The sequence below is a fragment of the Triturus cristatus genome, chromosome 3_1 (genome assembly GCF_964204655.1).
Source record: "Triturus cristatus chromosome 3_1, aTriCri1.1, whole genome shotgun sequence".
In the NCBI taxonomy this organism is placed as follows: Eukaryota; Metazoa; Chordata; class Amphibia; order Caudata; family Salamandridae; genus Triturus; species Triturus cristatus.
Window position 1 is genome coordinate 311349706 of NC_140583.1, and position 21244 is coordinate 311370949.

A 21244-nucleotide genomic window follows, 5' to 3' on the forward strand; every position below is an offset into this window, starting at 1 on the left:
GGCACAGAAAGAAATGAACTGGCATTGGCGCCTAGAAGTGGCACCTACATGAAGCTGTGTGTCGTCACTTCCAGGGCGGCACAGGCTACTGTGCAGTCCAACGGCGCCATCTACCAGCGTGCGGGAGTTATTGTTGAAAACTCAGATCCAGTCTGGTGGCTAAGATTATTGTAAAGATGAGAAATCTGCAGTCAGAAGTATCCATCAGAAACCAAAAGGGAAAACATTTTGTTATGCATGGCTTCTATGGGAAGCTTCTATCATTTACACCAGATTCTAAATCTGGTAACTCACTGCAATGACATAGCAACAGTTGATAAAACAACGTGTTACCCTCTGTTGCTACATCATAAAGGCTTTTCAGGCCAGGCTGACAGGGAAATCTGAGAGCCTGTCAGGGCAGCGCTGCTTGTCGACTTTGACTGAGAGCAAAAAGCATAGCTGCAGGAAGGTAAAGAAAGGTGGGAATGGTGTTGAGGGTAGGATAAGAATGGCAGGTAAGGTTTGTTTTCACATTCGGGTTAGGGAGGAGATACCATGTTATGTATGGCTCCCTATTACTACTCTGCCCGCGAGTAGCTGTTGAAATCAGGGGCAGATGATTTGTTAGAGGACGAACATAGCATAAAATCATGGATTGGGGTTCTGAGTGATATCAGACACTCGAGCTTCACTCTTTTCACTTAAATGATGACAATCAGAACCCGTTGGTGAAAAACATCCCTGTAATTCACGGTTACCCATCTATAATTCTACATTTTCCATCCCTAGAAATCTGCAACTTATAGGAGCTATTTATATGATTTCATACTTACAGGCGGAACTGTCACTTCCACATATAAATCAACTCATTGAGAATCCTCATTTAGATCAAGGGAAATAGCCAGTGGCAGGAATACAGATACCACTGGAATAACGCATGGTAAAACCGTTATTGCATGTTTTTGCATGTTTCCAAGTATTTTTTGCTGTTTTAAGCAGGGCATGTTATGAAGCTGTGAACCAACTAAATTCTAAATGTGAGGCAATTGGGCTACCATACGTTTCCATTGTAACACAAGTTTAAATTACCTATTTGAGTGCTGAAAAAGAAGTTGGCCCTTTTTTCTTTTTTGACATTCAGCTAATATCAAGCACTTTCTAAGCTGCAAAGGAATGGGATGCATTTCCATATCTTTTTGAAACAGTGTGACTGCTAAAAGATGACCAAGGTCACCATAATTGCATTTTTAATCTATCATTTTTGGGTCTGGCCTAGAGACATTTTGATGATGTCTGTAAAAACCATCATACAAATGTATACATATAACATACGTGCTAGATTTCGGTCAGCATTATTCATCCATTGGTCTGATCAGGAATTAATAACATTTTGCTTCTCTACACCACAGCACACAGCATACAATATATTGCAGTGACTCAGCCTACTTCATACATTAGCAATATTGCACTATTAAAGAAGAAGGCTTGCTTGATCATATGTGCACAGCTGCCTGGAAAGGAGTGCGCATCAGGGTTGGTGTGTCTGGGACACTCCTATATTTGAAAATGTTTGCCAATTCTGTCGGTGCATAGCATATAAAAAAAGAAATAGCAAAAAAATAAAAAAATGCACACTTGCCAAGGCCAGACCTATTGGCTATGACGATGCTTGTTAAAGGTGAGGTCAACAGAGACAACTACCAAAGCAGGCCACAATTAGTTGGTGTTCTTAGGCATCTTAACAAAACCTGTTATCCAGACACAACTTCCTGAATGTTTATCCTCTAAAATGCCTGGGGTAGCTGAAGTTACATCTCACACCCTAAAACTACTGAGTACTTCATAGGAGTGACACCTTGTCGTACCCCGAAACTTGGCAGTTGCCTCCTATTTGTTAATGCTGAGCTATTGGAATGGTAAGGAGTTAAAACTACGGAAATCAAACCTCACTCTTAGAACCCCTTTAGCTTCCATTTTTTGCAATAGTTATCACCACTGAGACCAGGATTTGCACAGGAAGGGACAAGGATCGCTGCCAGAGGTTGCAGCTGCTCACCATGGCCACGCCTAATTGACTTCTAGCATAATTTGAGCCTTCTGGTGCATCGCAATTCCTGCATTTACACCTTGGTGGTTAGGACACAGCATGATACAAATGGCATACTGTGGTAACAATCCTGTGCCTTTTGGTGAACTTTGAGCAAATGTTAAAATTAAATGATAGTATTTGCAGTACCACCAATCTATTTAGGGTGTGTAGGACTAGTAGCCACTATGATTTCTAAATAAAGAGAACATTTACAAATGCGTTTATGTGTTTTTTTACCTGCAACTGTGTTGATTAGTGTGTAATATAAGCAGTCTGGTTGCACAACACAAAGGTAGCCTGTAGGAAACTCAGTACCATTGGGGTCAGGTGGTTCTCACTGTCATGCACATGCCCTCACTTGGCAGGGGTGAAGTTGGTCAGTTGGAAGGGGTCTACATTAGATGCAGCATGAAGGTTTGTATCCTATAAGGATTCAGGGGGTCTGTGAGCAGTTTCCAAACAGCAAGTTTCAAGATTACAAAACAAAGACCTTTTTATGGCAATCTGAGCAGTCAAGCAAGGTCTTCATTAATAAGCAATAGGTAAGTAAACGTTGCAACCAAAGCCTTCAGTGAACAGTTAATACATATGAACATCAGACTGCTTTTTGGTACGCAGTATTCTCAAATGATTTGTTCATATTCTCGTTCTTATGATATAATTTTAATATGGGAACACAGGGATGGTTTTCATGTAATAACGTAGAATCAGAGAGGTGCACCCCTCCAACTGCACCGTTTGGTGGTAAGGGAAGTCGCGCGGAATGAAAGATGTTTAGCACCCCAGGCCTCATTTCTACATTTAACCTGGGAATGTCCTAGAATGGCAGACTATTGGTGTGACGTACAGTCTACATTTCAACAGATCACAAGGCACCAGATTCCTCTAACATCGAAAGTCAACTTCCTTGGCAATGGTAAAGATCTGCCACAGGGAGCCCGCCGCCTAACTGCAGTGCTCCTAATACTGGCCAAGCGCCAACTGGCTAAACATTGGGGGAAGAGTGCTGCCCCCAAGGTCACATTATGGCTACAAGATGTTACGTGCTGCCAAGAAGAACTGGTCACCTAGTGGGAACTGATGCCTATTCCAGCCTGGCCAAAAGACACATTTTTTAATGTATTTGAGATCTTGTGACACACCCTCACCCTAGAAACATGTTGTTCTGAATTGTGAACTCCTGTATGTACTGAAGATGGTATCATGTAATGTGAAGTAGCACTGTGAAGTTAGCCCTAATCCATAGCCTTGTGGCCCCACTCAGAGCGCCAGACATGCACCGGACCGCTTACTCCGGCCGTTAAACCCGAGACTTTTCATGGTCGATCACGGATGTGCTACTAAAGTTCCATTATCCAGCTTGGTTTGGTATTTTTTACGCCATTTGTATGCGCTGACTATGCTTTATCTCTTTACCTCCTCCCCCTTCTCCTATGTCTCCCCTCTGTATTACAGAAATTGTTGGGGTTCTGTCTTTCTGAGTAAGCGTTGCAATAACTCTCAATAAATAAAATAAAAAATATAAAAGTAGGATCACAGAGTAAAGTGTTTTTGAAGAGGACTTTCATCCTTTCATAACTCGGTTTGATGTTGTGTTTGTATTAGTGATGAAATGTTGATTTTATATTATTTGTTTTATGGGTCGACATTCAAAATAAAAGTAGTTAAATGAATAAAATGAAACAGGGCAGCGTGGTGAAACTGGAATAGGGTGAATAATCTCAATTTTCTGCATTCTCAATCTCTTGGTTATCTGAATATACAATTCTCATAACTTGCTAGTGTACGTAAAATTACATTGTGCCTTGTTGCTAATTTCCCTTAATCTCTCGCTTATTCATTCAATCCAAAGAACACACTGCTGTTTGCTGGACTCGTTCCCATTTCCAGCATGATCCCTGAAGAAAACAGAACATGTTACCGTCTTTTTTGTCCTTATTTCTGGCTCAGACTGGGACTCATCCTCTTCCTCTGATTCCGACTCGGACTCCGAGGATGCACTCTCAGAGCTGCTGCCATCCTCCGACGAGGACTTCGCAAGTGATTTACGGTTGGACTTCTTTATCTTCACCTTCTTGGGGTCTTCCTCTTCTTCCTCACTTTGATCGCTGCTGAAAATGTTTTAATTTTAGTGAGACTCTGTACACATAAGCACACATTCACTCTTGTTCTGAGCATTAGTTTTATTGATGTACATTCCTATATATTCTACTTGCCCTAACTAATGCAGTGGCAAAATAATTGAAGGTAAACACGATCTGCTATCAATTCTATACTAGACCCCTGCCAATTCACAAAACACTGGATAAAAGCAAATTTGTTTTTGGTCTCAAAGAATAAACATCTCCGTAGTAGTCCCTGGCACATGGTATGCGGATGTGGTCCTTGCGAAAGAGCAGAATGCCGTCACTCACAATGAAGTTGCTCAATGGATGAAGTGGGCTGACAATGCACCATGCTGCATGCTTTAGTGTGTGGGAGAAAAATGAGAATGACAAAACAGACCGGAGAACGTAAGGTGCCCGGCTGGGCCCCTAAACGCAAGCAAAAAAAGCCCTCTCTGAGCCTTAATTGGGAAAACAAGCCTGATTGTCTGTCACAGTGAATCTCCCTTGTTTCTAAAACTCCTGTAACTGAATGGAAACTGTTCTCTAGGATTTTTAGCATCAGTGAGATATTCAAAGTTTGCTTTTTTGTGGCAATTGAACCACTCAGGTTTTTGTTAATAGACCAGCCCACTTAAGGGTCTACAAAACAATATAAAAGGAACTGGAAGGATTATGTGTCTTATCCTGTAAGCATCTGTTTGTGGCATTAGTGCTGTAGATTCACATTCTCTGCAGACTCCTGCCATCTAGTGTTGGAATCGGAGTTGTGCAAGTTGTTTTTTTCCTAAGAAGATTTGAGACATAAAATTGAGTGATTCCTCCTTCTCAGTGATACTGCGCATGGGCATCGACTCCTCTGTTAGACTGTTTACCCACAGTCGGGTGAGAAAGGGGTGTAGAAAGAGTGTAAAAATGAGGATGTCCATGCTAAATGCAAATGCATCACCTAAGTATTGAAAATAACTACAACGGCCACTGGTGTATGGGGAAGAGGTAGAGCACATGGGAATCTACAGCACTACATGCCACAAACAGATGCTTACAAGGTAAGTAACAATCCATTTGATGTCATGTGTGGCTGTTAATACACATGCTCTGCATAGATTGTGAAGCAGTCCCTCCTAACAAGCGGTGGCTAGCCTGTGGGAGTTGCAGTAGTTTGAAAAAGAGTATGTATACTGCCTGACCTACAGTGGCTTGTTGGCGTATGAAAACATCCACATAGTAGTGTTTGGTTAATGTGTGTGGGGTAGACCATGTAGATGCCTTACAAATATCAACTATGGGAATATGTCCTGAAAAAGCCATAGTAGCTAACATTTTACGAGTGGAATGTGCTCTGCTTTGTTTTTCTGAATGCTTTAATTCTATCAATGCAGAACATGAGCGCTCTTTTATCATCTAGGGTATGAGGAGCTCTTTCCGCTACAGAACATGGGTTAGGGAAAAAAACTGGGAGCTCAATAGAACGATTAAGATAAAATTTAGAAACCACTTCAGGTAAAAATGTAGGATTAGTACAAAGATCCAGCTTGTCTTTATGCATTTGAAAAAATCGTTCATGTAAGGTTAAAGCCTGGAGCTTACTAACACACCCGAGTGAGGTGATGGCAACCAAAAATGCCACTTTACATGAAAGGAATTGTAGTGTGCATGAGTTAAGACTCAAAAGGGGGACCCTTGAGCCTGATCACACCCGAGTGAGGTGATGGCAACCAAAAATGCCACTTTACATGAAAGGAATTGTAGTGTGCATGAGTTAAGACTCAAAAGGGGGACCCTTGAGCCTGATTAGAACAATGTTAAAATTCCAAAAGGGTGCCAGTGGAAACCTCGGAGCAATGACTGTTGAACAATGAGAAAAGCGGTCTATTTTGGACACAGGCAGCAATGACAGCCAGGTGTAATATATTGGAAGTATAGGCTAAATTTGCCTTTTGCAGATGGAGTAGGTAGCAGATAATGTCTTGAACTGTGGCTTTAATATGATCAATTAGTTTAGGTTGGCAGTAATAAACAAAAAGCTTCCACCTTTGCAGCATAACATGCTCTAGTAGTTGGCTTATGAGCTTGCTTACAAATGTCCATGCATTCTTGTGGTAAGTTAAGATAGCCGAACTCCAAGACTCTCTAGATTGAGAGTTTTGGGGTCCAGGTGATTTATCTGTCCTTGCTTGAGTGAGAAGGTCTAGCCTGTTGGGGAGATTCTCATGGGGTGACTACTGAAAGGTCTAATAGTGTTGTAAACAAGTGTTGACTCGTCCAAGCGGGAGCTACTAGGATCATGGTGAGAGATGTCTGCCTGAGTCTCAGAATCAGAAATGGAATGAGAGGGAGAGGTGGAAAAGCATAGGTAAATATCCCTGACCAACTCATCCATAGTGTGTTATCCTGGGATAGTGGGTGTGGGTATCTGGTGGTGGAGTTTGGGCATTTTGTATTTTCGGCTGTGGCGAAAAGGTCTATTTGAAGAAACCCCCACTTTTGAAAGTAGGGTAAGAGGACTTGGGGGTGGAGTTTCTACCTGTGAGTCTGTTGCTGCATCCTGCATAGCAGGTCTGCAAAATCGTTGTCGACTCCCAGCAGATACTCTGCCAAGAGGTAACTGTGATGGTGAACAGCCCAGTTCCATATGGGCTGAGACAAATGGGACAGTTGAGAAGACTGTGCACCCCCGTGTTTTTGTAAATAATACATGGCTGTCATCTTGTCCGTCAGGACCAGGGCAACCATGTGAAATACTTTCAGGGCAAGGAAAATTGGCTGAAGTTCCAAGTAGCAGATGAGTAGAGATTGAGGTTTGACATTCCACAGATCTTGTACTGTGAGGTCTTGTAGATGGGCACCCCAACCCATCTACGATGAGTCTGTGGTGAGAGTGAGTTAAGGAACAGGGTCCAGAAAAGGCTGCCCCTGTAGCAGGTTGTTGGTGTTCCACCACTGCAGGAAAAAGAAAGTGTGGTGGTCTATCAACACTAGATGTTCGACGTGACCCAGTGACTGAGACCACTAGCGAGCTAGACATTGCTGCAGTGGACTCATATGTAACCTCGCATGGGGGACTACGGCAATACAAGAGGCCATCATCCCTAGCAGACACATCACAGTCCAAACTGTGAGAGATGAGTTGGGTTGGAAATGTGGGAAAATTCTGAACTAGAGCTGGATTGGGCTATGCTAATCCTGACTGTGTGTTGAGGATTGCTCCTATGATATATTTGAATTTGGAGAGGTTGAAGCCGAGACTTAGGAACATTTATTCTAAGCCCCAGGCTGTGAAGTAAATCCACAGTCAACTGAGTGTACTGTTGGCCCTTATGGTAGGTACTGCTTTGATGAGCCTATTGTCTAGGTAGGGAAATATGTGAAAGTTTTGTCTTCAAACATTTGCTGCCATTACTACCAAACAATGAACACTCGAGGTGCTGTGGTCACCCCAAAAGGTAGAACTTAGAATTGGTAGTGTTTTCCTGCTATGACAAACCTGAGGTATATGCAATGAGCAGGATGCATGGGTATGTGAAAGTAAGCGTTCTATAGGCTGCCTTGTTGTAGAAGTGGAATTACATCCTGCATAATAACCATATGAAAGTGTTTTTTTTTCTTTTTAGATATGCAGTACAAAAACAAAACATAGAATAATTCAATACAGCGTAATCCCCCACCCTCTAATCTATCACAATGAGTTTTTACAGCAGCAGGGAGAACAAAATTATCTCAGAGCCATAATCCCATCTTGACGTCCACGTAAGAAAGCACAAAATGGAAAAGGCAAATTAAGCAAACATCATACCAACTGTTATAAAGGAAAGTGCTGACAGTCTAAAGGGCCAGAGCATACATTTATCAGTCTAAAAGTATGATTGCACCGCTGCTAAAAGACCATTACTAATAAAGTGCCTCATGTTTCTTGTGCAAACATTGCAAACATAGTAAAGAAGACAAGAGAAGACAATACTAATAAAGTCATTTGAACAAAGTAAGGTGCAGTGTATTATTATTAACTAAAACCTTTAAAGTGTAACCGGCAGTTGTGAGAAAAAAGTTCCTATTAGAAAACCTGGCGAGCCAAACCACCCCCCCAGCATGTCAACCCCAATAGCCGAAAGTAAGAAAAAAGCAAAGAGAGAGTATGGAAAAGAGGAGGGGGACCAACATATACTAAGCCTTGACTTCCCCAAGGAACTCTTCTGCCTTAATCTCTGATAGAAAGATATCAGAAGACCCATTCAAGATAACCTTTAGTCTAGCCGGGTTCCTTAAGAAAACCTGGGCACCCTGCTGTTGAAAAGGAGCGATTAGCTGACTTAGACGCCACCCCCGCTCAACTGTGGCATGGCAAAGATCAGGTTTAGCGTAGAACAACATCCCATTAGAGCCCTTCTGGGAATTGGGACGAGCCTGATCATAGACCAACTGCCTAAGCAAAGAATTCCCAAAAAACACCAGAAAGGCCCTGGCCTTATCTCCGCTGTAACTGCTGCCATCATGTTGCTTCTTTAAATTGAAAGGAAAGCGGTGTGCTGCTGGATCTCGTAATTCCCAGTTCCAGTTAGAGTGTTAGGGTATGGCGTCTCACAGGAGTTTAACAATGAAGCTCCTTGGATCGCCCCCCTCTGCCCCTTCAGGAATCCCTAGTAGGCGGAGGTTATTCCGGCATGGTCTGTTCTTCTGCTCCTCGATCTTTGTCATTAAATCTGTTAAACAGGCAGCTTAAGAAGACCCTTGACCTTTTAGGGCAGTTACTTCAGTTTCTAAACTTTCTGCATGACCTTAAACCATGGTAACCCTATCCCCAATGTCGGTACAGATTTTGCTTAGCTTTCTCATGCCCCCTTGCAACTTTTTGGCGCCCCCCCTGGCGAGGAGGCTGTCGGAGCGTACCTCTTCCTGGAACTGCTTTATAGAAACCAAAATGGAAGTTAAAGAGGGCTCATCCGTAGTTTGGGGTGCTGTTCCTGTGTTCCCCTTGTATAAGGGTTTCAAAGCTTCTTCTCCGTGAGTAAAAGAAAGCTGGGAATCTGAATAACTCCACCTCAGCTGGCTAATCTTGTTGAATGCCCTCTTCTGGCGCTGAACAGTCCCAGTGTCTCTAGAGAGAATGCTGTTATTATTATCAGAGACATCGTCGTCACTTGCGCTAGTCAAGCAATCCTCTGTGGTGGATTCAGAGCCATCAGATACGGAGAAAAAGTGTTCGCTAGTTAATTCTGGGGTCTGGGGAGCTCGCAACTCCGAGTTGTATTCCGTAATTTGAGAGTCTGACTCTTTAAACCTGGAGACTGGGGTGTGAGCGTCAGAGACGGGGGCAGGCAAGGTCGTAAGAATCAAATTGCTATTCAAGGGAGCCAGGGGGGCCTGCCGGTTTGATGGCATCAACAGCTCTGCTCCTGGGGTAGGATTTTCTTTTAACTGTTCACCCAGTTGCAGTGGACTAAAGTTCCCTTTTTCCGTCGCCAGTGTATCTACTTGCTCACCCCCTGGAGGCAGTGCGGTTTCAGTGGTAGGAGCCGGTAATTTGCTGATTGTTAGATGTTTAACAATAGAGGGCTGGGAGCCCTCCTTAGGCACTACTCCTCACCCGAGTTTCCCCGCTGTCTTTTTGGTGCCCCCGTCTCTCTTTTACCTTTCAATGTGGTATCCGACGCCTCGGCATCTCCCTGGCCGGCATTAGCAGCTGTGTTCTTGGATTTGGAGCCTCTCGCTCCCCGGTTCGACATGCTCCACCTCCGCTAAGCACTGGAAACCGTTTTGTTGCGAACCAGGACCATGATAACCAGCCGGCAGGCAAATGCATCCTGAGACTTTCTCCCCGGGTAATACAAACCTCCAAGTGTTCTAGTCGCAGCTACTGAAATGAATTGGCAGCCAAGCCTGGTTTCACATTGCGTTCCCGGTGCCTTCCGACGCTGCATCCCCATGGCGAGGGCAGCTGAGCGGCTAGGAATCACACTGACGCCATCTTGCCAACACTGACGCCATCTTGCCACACTGACAGTAGCCATGTTGGATAATGGCGAGTACTCACTGGTCTGTGGTGATAGACTCCCAAATTGGGTGAAAACATTTTAATCTTCCCCCCCGACAGGTGCTGTGTGGTTGGGGTGAAGGATTGGGTAGACACTGTTTTGCAGTGGATGTTGCTCCAAGTGTGGAAGTATCCCTGGCCCCTACCTTTTTTATTTCCACCTCTGAAGGAGCCCTTGAAATAGTCCTTACTTTAGGTGGATTGGCCCTGCTTTTGTTTCGTGGCGGAATCTGTAGTGATGGATTTATATCTGCCCTTGGAGCCAAAGCGACGAAAAGAGACTCTAAATGTAGTACTTTGTAAGACTCCTATAGCATTAGCAGTCTCTGTTTCTTTTTTCATTTTCTATAGTGTGGTGTCCACCAGTGGGTCAAAAAGATGGGCTTTGTCGAAAGGCATGTTAAGGACTGCCTGTTAGACTTCTGGCTAGAAGGCAGAACACCTGAGCCAAGCATGTCTCCTAAGAAGAACATTGGTATTGATACCTCTAGCGGTGGATCCCCTGCATCTAGGGCACACCTTATGGAATTATTGGTGATGGCTTGACCCTCTACAACAATCTGCTGTCCTCTTTGATGATGGCCCTCAGGGAGATACTGTAGATAGCTCCTCCATATCTTCCCTATGAGCTCTATCATAACATGCTAAAAGTGGCTGGGAATTGGCGACGCACCTGTGATTAGCTGCCTGCGCTGCTATTCTTTTACCTGCTGCCTCAATACGCTTATTCTCTTTTTTAGGAGGTGGCGTATGCCCAGTTGCCTGACTTTTTGCTCTCTACCGCGCAGTAGTGGCAATTATGGAGGCTGGTGGTAACTGACTTCGTATATAAATGGGGTCTGATGGAGCCACTTTGTACTTTTTATCTATTCGTGGGGTAATAACTTGGGCACAAACTGGCTTTTTGAAGATGTCTTCAGAGTGTCGTAGCATGCCAGGAAAGATGGGTAAAAATTGTGTATCACTGTAGGTGGATGAGAGGGTATCAAAGAGAAAGTCTTGCTTCAAAGACTCCTTGTGTAGCTCAACCCCATGGTAAATAGCTGCTCTAGCAATACACTAGCATCGTCAGGAGGGGAGGGGAGAGCTGCATAAAGATCCAGATAATTTGGTGTTATACGATCTGCATCATATGTGTCCAAAGTGTCAGGATCCCCTAATGGCTCTCCCATACCTCCAGTGTTTGCCCTTGGTGACCCTGGAGATGCAGCATCGAGAGAGTCCTGATGTGGAGATGTAGGAGAAGGAGGGGATAGTGGACGTGGTTATGATAATGGGGGAGGATGATGAGTAGGGCTGGTAGCCTTGTCTTTTGTCCTCTTTCTGAGAGAACAGGAACGTCCAATGCATCCTCAAAAGTGAATTGCCTCTTTGGTGGAGGAGAGGCCATTATTATTCGCCCAGTGCCTTCTTGAATCTGGATCTTCCGCTGTCTAACGTCCATTGTTACAAGGATAGGCTTGACCGGAGACATTGAAACTGAGGAATGCTTTGAAGTTTCAGTCTCGGACGATTTCGGAATTTAGGTTTTAGGAACTGAGGAGTGTTTTTTGTTCAGCACCGAGGTAACTGGTGTTGGTTGTTGCGTTGGTCCTGAAGGTTGGGTGGAGACTGAAGCATGTGCACGATCCAAGGAAGTTGATACCAAGGGCTTAGTCTTGTTGGAAAATTTTGTTTGCTGGGGGCGGGGCGACCAAAGTGTTTTTTCGGATCTGACCCTGGTCAGATGGTAGTGGGGGTCCGGGGACCTCTATTTGTGGAAAGGGCGAGTGTTTTAATGTGTGCTTGGGTGTTGGTGCAGAGTGTGGGGTGATAGTACTCACGTGCTGGCAGGGTGTACTCTAATTCCTCCTCCATGCTCGATCCGGAGATTTCTTAGACAGAAAAAGCCCCTTCTTCCTCAGAGGGGCTCTTCCTAGGTGTGCTCCTCCCAGAAAATGTCTTCATTACGATGAGACATCTCCAACGGACTCACCCTTCGATCTTGGAGAGCGAAGAGAAAGACTTGAAGGCATCACAGTCAGCCTCGCTGTGATCGGGTGAAAGGCAAAGGCTGCACACCAGGTGTTGATTAGTGTGTGGATATTTGGAGTGGCACTGCAGGCAAAATCGAAAAGGTGTTCGTTCTATCAGGAACACTTCTTTAGCAATAACTGTGCATGTGAGATGGTAAAGCAGTGCGTTCTGAGTAAACATTTTTGAAACGAAAAAACGAACGCATCCCAAGCAGGAGTGTGGGGACTTGTTGGCTAACAAACAGAAAGGTTGAGCCAGTAAACAGATTTTTTCGTAGGTTTTATTAAACACATCTTCAGCTAGTGAATGGGATGATGCAGACCTTGGCCTGATTAGATACATGTGAAAGTTGTATCTTCTATTTTCTTACAGGCAAACTGTCCATAGTATCTGCAGCAAAATAATATTGGTGAACACTCTTTATACGCAGCCTACGGGATCCCATCTGAGAATAGGATACCTGAGAAGAAACAGAAGGATTATCTCTGAAAGTGTGGGACAGAAGAAGGTGAAGTAGCTGGAGGCTAAGGCTGCGAATTTTTAACACTTCTGAAAATCACAAAACAAGGATACTGCCATTGACTGATAAAAATACTAGATTGAGCCCAGCAAGCAAAGAACACTGATGCTGGTGGAAACACTGTCAAACTATATAATCACCAATAACCAGTGTCTGCTGATTGTTCTGAAAGGATGACCTAAGTTTCCCTGGTAGTTATTTATGAATTCCAACATAGACAGTTTTTCTGCGGACCTGTTTCATGCAGTGTGCTTGCTGTCATGGCTACCAGTCTTACCTTTCTGCATTCTGAGGAGAAGCTTTACGAGGGACTTCCTTCACTTTCATCCTTTTGGTAGTTTCCTTGTCAGATTCAGACTGATCTCCACTCTCCTCTTCTTCTTCTTCCTCCTCTTCATTGCTTTCCGTGCCAGAGCCACTTTCACTGCCGCTCTCACTTGCAGATGCACTGACAGACTCTGGTTCTAAGCAGAAGGGACACACAATTGGACGACTTTGGTTAAAAGTGGTTTATAAATGTGTGGGCTGATAATGATAATGAGGGCTGATAATGAACTTGATCTACCACAGTCTGGTTTGAGGAGGGCACTTTTTTTTAGCAGTGTTTGATTGTTCTTGAACTTTGAGAGCAACCACATAACTTCTGAGGACGAACTAAGTTTATTGTTAGTAAAGAGTTAAGCAACTGAAGGACTCTCTTCATAAAGACTAGGCGCTGTGTCCTGCATACGGGATCATAACGGATCACTGTCTAAGGGACACACCAAGAGGCAATACGATGAGCCATGTTCCTTTATTAAAATTAAATAGACAGTAATAAGGATACATATTAAACTGAAAAATAAATTCAAATAGAACATACAGCCTAAACAAGGAGAATCATTGTTTCTGCTGATCAAAACCATGCAAGACAAAAAGGAAAGTGAAATGGCTAGTATTATTATCTGCGCTCACTGATCACCCTATACCATACATTATAAGTCCTAGCAGGTCGCCTTAGAGTCACTTCGGAGTGTAATAGTGAGATGCAGCTGAACAAGCTTGTGCACACAGGGTTACCGCACATACAATGCGAAGTAGGATTTTCTTGCCCAGGATTGGTCAGCCCTGAATGATTCATAACCGATGTTCACTTAGTCATCTTTAGTCGTGTTACAACACATCACTGGCTGGGGGTACATCAGTAGCACATGATCACCTACAGACAATTAACCACAAATGTTCATTCTGCAGCCCAAATTTTGTTTACACTGTGACAAACACACTCCATGTCATATGGCAATGCAGGACTATTAAATACCATCATGGCTGATCTGTTATCCAGCATGAATCCTCGTTTGTGTTGCATTACAGCACAAGGCTAACTGAATAGTATTGAGGACCGGTATACATCATGAATCCTGTTGCCACTGATTTACAATTACTAATGACACAAAGTCAGGCAAAAAAGAAGGCGGTCCACTAATCCTGCATGATACAACTAACACAGGTGGGTGCCATAGACTGTTTAAATTCTTTGCAAGGTGACCCATAATTGAATGTAGGTAGAATAACCATTCTGATAGTCAACTTTAAAAGACAAAACAATATATATCCTAATTTAGGGAATTATATTTGGACAGCCATTGCTGGCACACAGTACTTCAATACAAGGTGAGAGTTCTGTCATCAAAGAGTCAGTAGTAATTGATATCTCAAAGGATGACATAAAGGGTTGCTATCAAGCATTGTAGCTTTTTAGAGTGGTTGTGTGCTTCATTGTACACTGTCATAGCAGTACTCCTGAGCAAACAGAAGGAACACTAAGAGAAATACATAAGCCACACAGCATGAAAACCCTAAAGACACCACTTCTCACAAGTATGAGAAGCAAAAGAAGAAGTGACCAAAATCAGGTGTTTAAAAATGTCATTAAAGGTTTTTCAAAATCACTTACCACTGTCTGCAGATTCTGTGGCCCCAGATTCCCCTTCTGAGTCTGAGTAGAATGGCTTCTCCACTTTCTCCTTTCTCTTCTCCCTGCTGGTACACTTGGTCCACTCGGGAACCTGGACAGAAAGTAGCAAAGTAGGCATAGAAACAATCTCCTCAGAACATTGGACAATTCACACACTAGTACTGATATCCCACTTTCAGACCATGCCAGGAGGAGACAGAAAGATAAAGACCTTATGTACCTTGAGTAACTGCATTTTGTAGTGCGATAACTCTACAAAGGTCTCTTAGTTGGTAGGTGCTATATAAAGATGGCATCCATATTTGCTTAAGCACACCCCATGCAAATTATAGTTTGTAATATCACAAAATGAAAACATGAAACATTTGTCATTCTGGACATCAGAATAAGAAATAAAATGAGACGTGAAAACAAATCAATCAATACCCCTAAAACTGTTCCATGTGATTCTTTGCTTTACTTAACAGGCTTAAAACCAATTAAGTTGGTGTGCTTGGACCCTTACATGGCTCAGAAATTGACCAATAGCAGCCACACTTGCCATATGTGACAGGAAGAGTAGAGAATTAAGGACATCTTTGGGCATAGCATTGCAACTCACAGAATGTTTAGCCTACCCATGTCCAAGCTAAATTTTGTTCAAGGCCTGTAATTCCCACATGACACACATAGGGATCACACAAGTGCATAGACGTGCTTCAATATCAGTCCAAGCGGAGATTCTGGGAAGGCAACAATGTAGTACTGTCCTATTTTCTGGTTACTACTTTGCTCGTAAACATTCAAGTAAAATACATGTTAAGAATACAGAAAGACCCTGCTGGGTAACTTTGACATGACTGGCATGGTGTTAACCACACAGCTGCTGCAGATGAATGTGATACTATAGTATTTGGGCCTCAATAACTGGATGCTCAGCCAGTGAGTTCTACATAGTCCTCTCTCATCTATTGACATCCACTAACATAATGTCCTGGTCTTTTGGGATGAAAAGAGTTGCACTGAATGTATTCTACTGTGTATTCTACCACTTGTAAAGGATTTAATTTATTTATTAATAGATAGCAGGAGGCATAATCATACTACCGGCGCAGGAACCAGTAGTACAGAAATTGAATGCAGATACGTTTTTGCAAATGTATTAATGTAACAGTGTCATCAAAATTCACTTCTTTGGATCACAAGTGAGGGCACACTTGCACACTGTCCTCTCCTTTCTTTCACAAGCTTTTGTACTTTACATTTTCCATTATTCAGGGCAATATTCTGGGGTGTAAAAATCCAATTTAAAATTGGGGTAGGCTGAATTAAGAGGAGGTTTCTCTTATGTTTGGGAAACTAGAAAAAACAAGAATAGTGAAGAGGGCAGCCCATCACTCCTCTTTAGTAGGCAACCTCATGTGCTCCTATTACATATGTTTTAAGCAATAGCTTTTTATCGACCACAGGAGAACTATGTCGGTTTCTCTTAGTTTTTAATATGTTAAATGATAAACAGAACTATAATACTTTTTTTAAAGTATTCTGTGCACCTTTAAACAATTAAAATGGAATATGCTACTTACCAGTATGCATCTGTTCTTGGCATGTAGAGCTGCAGAGTTGTACACTTAGCATAGATCGCCATCTGGTGTTGGGCCCGGATGTTTGCAGTTTGTTTTTGTTCTTTGGACAGTCTTTGGAAGTCACGAGTTCGGTGACTCCTCCTTCGGTCCGTACTGCGCACGGGCTTTGGCTCCATCCTCAGATTGTTTTTCGCCAACAGGGAAATGATGGAGCGTAGTAATAACAGTGAGAAACCCATGTGTTGTTGTATCTAAATAAGATGGAATGGAACGGATACAGGTAGCCGGGGAGGCGGGTGGGCGTGTACAACTCTGCAGCTCTACATGCCAAGAACAGATGCATACTGGTAAGTAGCATATTCCGTTCGAGGCATATGAGCTGCAGATTGTACACTTAGCATAGATTATATAGCAGGACCCAACCTTAGCGGCGACCACCGGTATCCGTTGCAGTGGTTTGAAAAAGTGTCTTTAGTACAGCCTGGCCCACACTAGCTTGCTGCTTGGAATGCACATCTACACAGTAATGTTTTGTGAAGGTGTGCGGTGTTGACCATGTGGCTGCTTTGCAGATGTCATCTAAGGGTATGTTCCCTAGAAAAGCCATAGAAGCCCCTAACTTTCTAGTAGAGTGGGCTTTAGGTGGAACAGATAATGTTCTTTTTGCCTTTTGATAGCAAATTTGTATACACTTTACAATCCACCTAGCTATCCCTGATTTAGAGATGGGGTTGCCTTTATGTGGTGGAGAGAAGGAAACGAACAATTGTTTAGTCTTCCTGAAGGGTTGCGTTCTTTGTATGTAGTATAGCAAAGCCCTTTTAACATCGAGTGTGTGTAAGGCCCTCTCTGCAACAGATTGAGGTTGCGAGAAAAAGACAGGTAATTCCACCGATTGATTGAGATGGAAGGGGGAAATGACCTTGGGCAGAAACTTCGGATTTGTGCGAAGTATGACCTTGCTGTGGTGTATTTGTAGGAAGGGTTCCTGTATAGTGAACGCTTGTATTTCACCAACCCTTCTAAGGGAAGTGATAGCTACGAGGAAAGCTGTTTTCCAGGTGAGGAACTGTAGCTCACATTTATGCATTGGTTCAAAGGGTGGACCCATTAGCCGTGTAAGAACTACATTTAGATTCCATACAGGGGAAGGTGGTGCCCTGGGAGGAATTACTCGTTTAAGGCCTTCCATAAAGGCCTTAATAGCGGGCACTCTGAATAGTGATAAATGCTGTCTGTTTTGTAGATAAGCAGCAATCGCTGCCAGGTGTAGGCGTATGGAAGAATATGCCAGGTTACACCTGTGAAGATGGAGCAGATAGCATATGATGTGCTGTATGGATGCATCTAAAGGGTTGATTGTATTGTTACGGCAGTAAATTACAAATCTTTTCCACTTTGCGGCATAGCATGCTCTAGTGGTAGGACGTCTGGCTTCCATGATAATGTTCATACAATCAGGGGGAAGGTTAAGGTAACCAAATTCTAAGATTTCAGGAGCCAGATCGCAAGGTTGAGCTGAGCTGGGTCCGGGTGCCTGATTTCTCCATGGTTCTGGGTTAGGAGGCATGGGGACAGGTGCAGTTTTTGATGTGGTACCACTGATAGCTGTAGTAGTGTGGTGTACCACGGTTGCCTGGCCCATGTTGGGGCTACCAGAATGAGTGTGAGGGAGTGCTGCTGTAGCTTCCTTACCACTAACGGAATTAGTGGGAGAGGTGGAAAGGCGTATGCAAATCTGCCTGACCAGTTCATCCATATCGCATTGCCTTTGGACAATGGGTGTGGGTATCTGGCGGCGAAGCTTGGGCATTTTTTGTTTTCGTGGGTGGCGAAGAGGTCTATCTGAGGATGCCCCCACATTTGGAAGAATGGGTGAAGAACTTGTGGATGCAGTTCCCATTCGTGTAGTTGTTGCGTTTGTCTGCTGAGCAGATCTGCCATGGTGTTTTGCACGCCTGGAACGTGCTGTGCCAGGAGAAAGATGTTTTGAGGAATTGCCCATCTCCATATGCTCTGGGCTAAGCGGGAGAGCTGTGGAGAGTGTGTCCCCCCCTGTTTTTGGATATAATACATTGCAGTCATGTTGTCTGTGCGAATGAGGACTGCTTTGCCCGAAATCTGTTTTTGAAAAAATTTTAGGGCTAGAAAGATCGCCAAGAGCTCCAGATGGTTGATGTGGAGCAATTTTTATGTGGCGTCCATAGACCTTGCATTGTGAGGTGTAAGAGGTGCGCTCCCCAGCCGGAGAGCGATGCGTCCGCTGTTAGAATCACCTGAGGAACCGGGTCCAGGAACGGTCGCCCTTTGGAAAGGTTTGTGGTGTTCCACCACTGCAGAGAGTGATGGGTGCGGCCGTCCACCAACACCAGATCCGTCAGCTGACCCTGGGCCTGGTTCCACTGTCGTGCTAGGCACTCTTGAAGTGGACGCATGTGGAGTCTTGCATGGGGCACTATAAAAATGCAGGACGCCATCATTCCTATGAGCTTCATAAACACTCTTGCTGGAAGAGAGTGTTGAGGAAGGAATGTTTTGCGCAAGGCTTGCATGCTTGTGATTCTGGCTGAGTTTGGATATGCAATACCTTTGGAGGTGTCTATAGTGGCCCCGAGATATTGCTTTGTGTGAGATGGTAGGAGGTGGGACTTTTGGTAGTTCACCGTGAAGCCTAGCTGGTGGGGCAGTTGAATGGTGCTGTTGGTATGTTGCACACATTGGTTGTAGGACGCGGCTTTTATGAGCCAGTCGTCTAAGTAAGGGAAGACGTGAATATGTTGACGTCTGAGGTGTGCTGCTACAACTGCTAGGCATTTGGTAAACACCCGTGGTGCGGTGGTGACCCCGAAGGGGAGAACTGTGAACTGGTAATGTTGACCGTCCACCACAAACCTGAGGTACTTTCTGTGAGAAGGGTGTATTGGAATGTGAAAGTATGCGTCTTTGAGATCCAAGGTAGTAAGAAAGTCTCCCTGACAAAGGAGCGGGAGGACTTGTTGTAGGGTGACCATGTGGAAATGGTCTGAATGTATGTATGCATTTAGAGGCCGGAGGTCCAGAATGGGCCTCAGGGTCCCGTCTTTTTTCGGTATTAGGAAATACAGAGAGTAGACCCCTAGATTTTGCTGATTGACGGGGACCTTCTCTATAGCGTGTTTTTGGAGGAGAGAGAGCACCTCCTGTTTGAGCAGTGTTGAATGTTCTTGAGACATTGGACGGTGCCTTGGTGGGATATTGGGTGGGGTAGATGTTAGCTCGAGACAGTACCCTGACCGAATAATTTGGGTCACCCATTTGTCCGATGTTATGGACTCCCATGCGTGTATAAAGTTTTGTAGTCTGCCCCCGACCGGAGTGGAATGGGCTGGGGGGAGCGAAGGGAAGTCATTGTGTGGGCGGGTGGCAGAACGGGTGGTGTTAGTTTTGCCCCTGCCCTTATTGTTGTTGCCTCTGTAACCACCCCTTTGGTTGCCCTTTGAAAAGGTATTTTGAGGAGGGGACTTGTAGGAGGTAGAGGCGCTATCGGTGGAGTAGCCTCTGCCTGTGCTACGAAAGGATGAGCGTCGAAAGGAGCGTTTAGGGGCCTGTGATTGTAGTGCCCCCATAGACTTTGCTGTGTCTGTGTCCTTTTTCATCTTTTCTAATGCTTCGTCCACCTTTGGGCCAAAGAGAGTTTGTTGGTCAAAGGGGTGATTTAGTATGGACGCCTGGACTTCAGGTTTGAATCCTGAGATCCTGAGCCAGGCATGGCGACGAAGCAGGACACTGGTATTTATGGCTCTAGAAGCAGTGTCGGCTGCATCGAGGGCACACTTAATGGAGGTGTTTGTAATTAGTTTACCCTCCTGTATAAGGTCATGAGCCTTGCGTTTGTGTTTTTCGGGGAGGTGCTGCATAAGAGCCTCAAGCTCGTCGTAGTGTGCTCTGTCATAGCGCGCAAGTAGCGCTTGTGTATTTGCAATGCGCCACATGTTTGCAGCCTGGGAGGCGGTGCGTTTGCCAGACGCGTCTAGAAGTTTGGATTCCTTATCTGGCGGTGGGGCTTCCCCTGAGGACTGGGAGTTAGCCCGCTTTCTAGCTGTGGACACAACTAGGGAATCTAAGGGAGCAGGGCCCTCAATGTATGCAGGGTCTGTGGGTGCCGCCTTGTACTTTTTTTCTATTCTAGGGTTCAATACCCTGGCCCTGACAGGGTCCTTGAACACCTCTGCAGCATGCTTGGTGACACCTTTAAGCATGGGCAAGATAGACGTGGACTTGTCCTGAATGTCAAATGTGTCCAGTAGAAAGTCGTCTTCCACTGGCTCGCTATGCATGTCCACCCCATGGTAGTGTGCTGCTCTCTGCACTAAGTGATGAAACCCTAAGGAGTCCTCTGGAGGAGACGGCCTAGATGGGTATAGGTCGTCCTGAGGCATATCCGGTATGTCAGGGTTATGGTAGTCTTCCCATGGGTCTGGGGTCCCCGGTGGAGTGGGGTCCATTGGGGCGTCCGCTGGGTCATAATCTGGATCCCCGTAATCCGGATCTGGGGACGGGGTCGGGGAGTGATGAGGTAAGGGTGGCGGAGACCTGGGAGGTGGAGGAGGTGGAGGAGGCGGAGGAGGAGGTAGTGGGGAGGGCACTCTGAGAGGAGAAGTAGCATAGTCCTTCCGCTTGGGTGGTGGAGGAGGAGCCGGTGTGTCAAGCCGTCTTTTCTTGACAACTTAAGTTAATAGCCCAGTCTTTGGATCTTTAAATAGAGTCTTTTGCAAAGGGTCTGGTGTAAAGAGATCCAGTGGCGCCGAATCGTCCGCTGGCGCCGGTGTTTTCGGAGCCGAGGGTTTCGATGGTTTCTGTGCGCCATGCTTTTTGGGAACCTCCGATTTTTTCGGCGTCGAAGGAGTTTTTGGCGCCGGAGCGTCGGTGCCGACAGATTTGTGTTTGTGTTTTGTCGGCACCGAGAGTCCAGGCTTCGGCACCGGTGGCTTCGGAGTCGA

General features: G+C 44.7%; 1 protein-coding gene across 7 annotated transcripts in view; it reads right to left on the reverse strand.

Annotated features, from left to right (window-relative positions):
• Positions 1–21244, reverse strand: part of AP3B2 (adaptor related protein complex 3 subunit beta 2) — a 405963-nt gene that overhangs the window by 91112 nt on the left and 293607 nt on the right. For 5 of the 7 annotated variants that reach the window (XM_085644012.1, XM_085644009.1, XM_085644010.1 and 2 more), the window contains 3 exons: positions 14680–14791; positions 13021–13207; positions 3993–4182 (listed from right to left, as the gene is read on the reverse strand). In XM_085644012.1, the coding sequence (XP_085500138.1) occupies positions 3993–4182; positions 13021–13207; positions 14680–14791 (489 nt within the window). The remainder of the gene's footprint in view (positions 1–3992; positions 4183–13020; positions 13208–14679; positions 14792–21244) is intronic. The other 2 variants (XM_085644011.1, XM_085644008.1) reach the window with 1 other exon arrangement.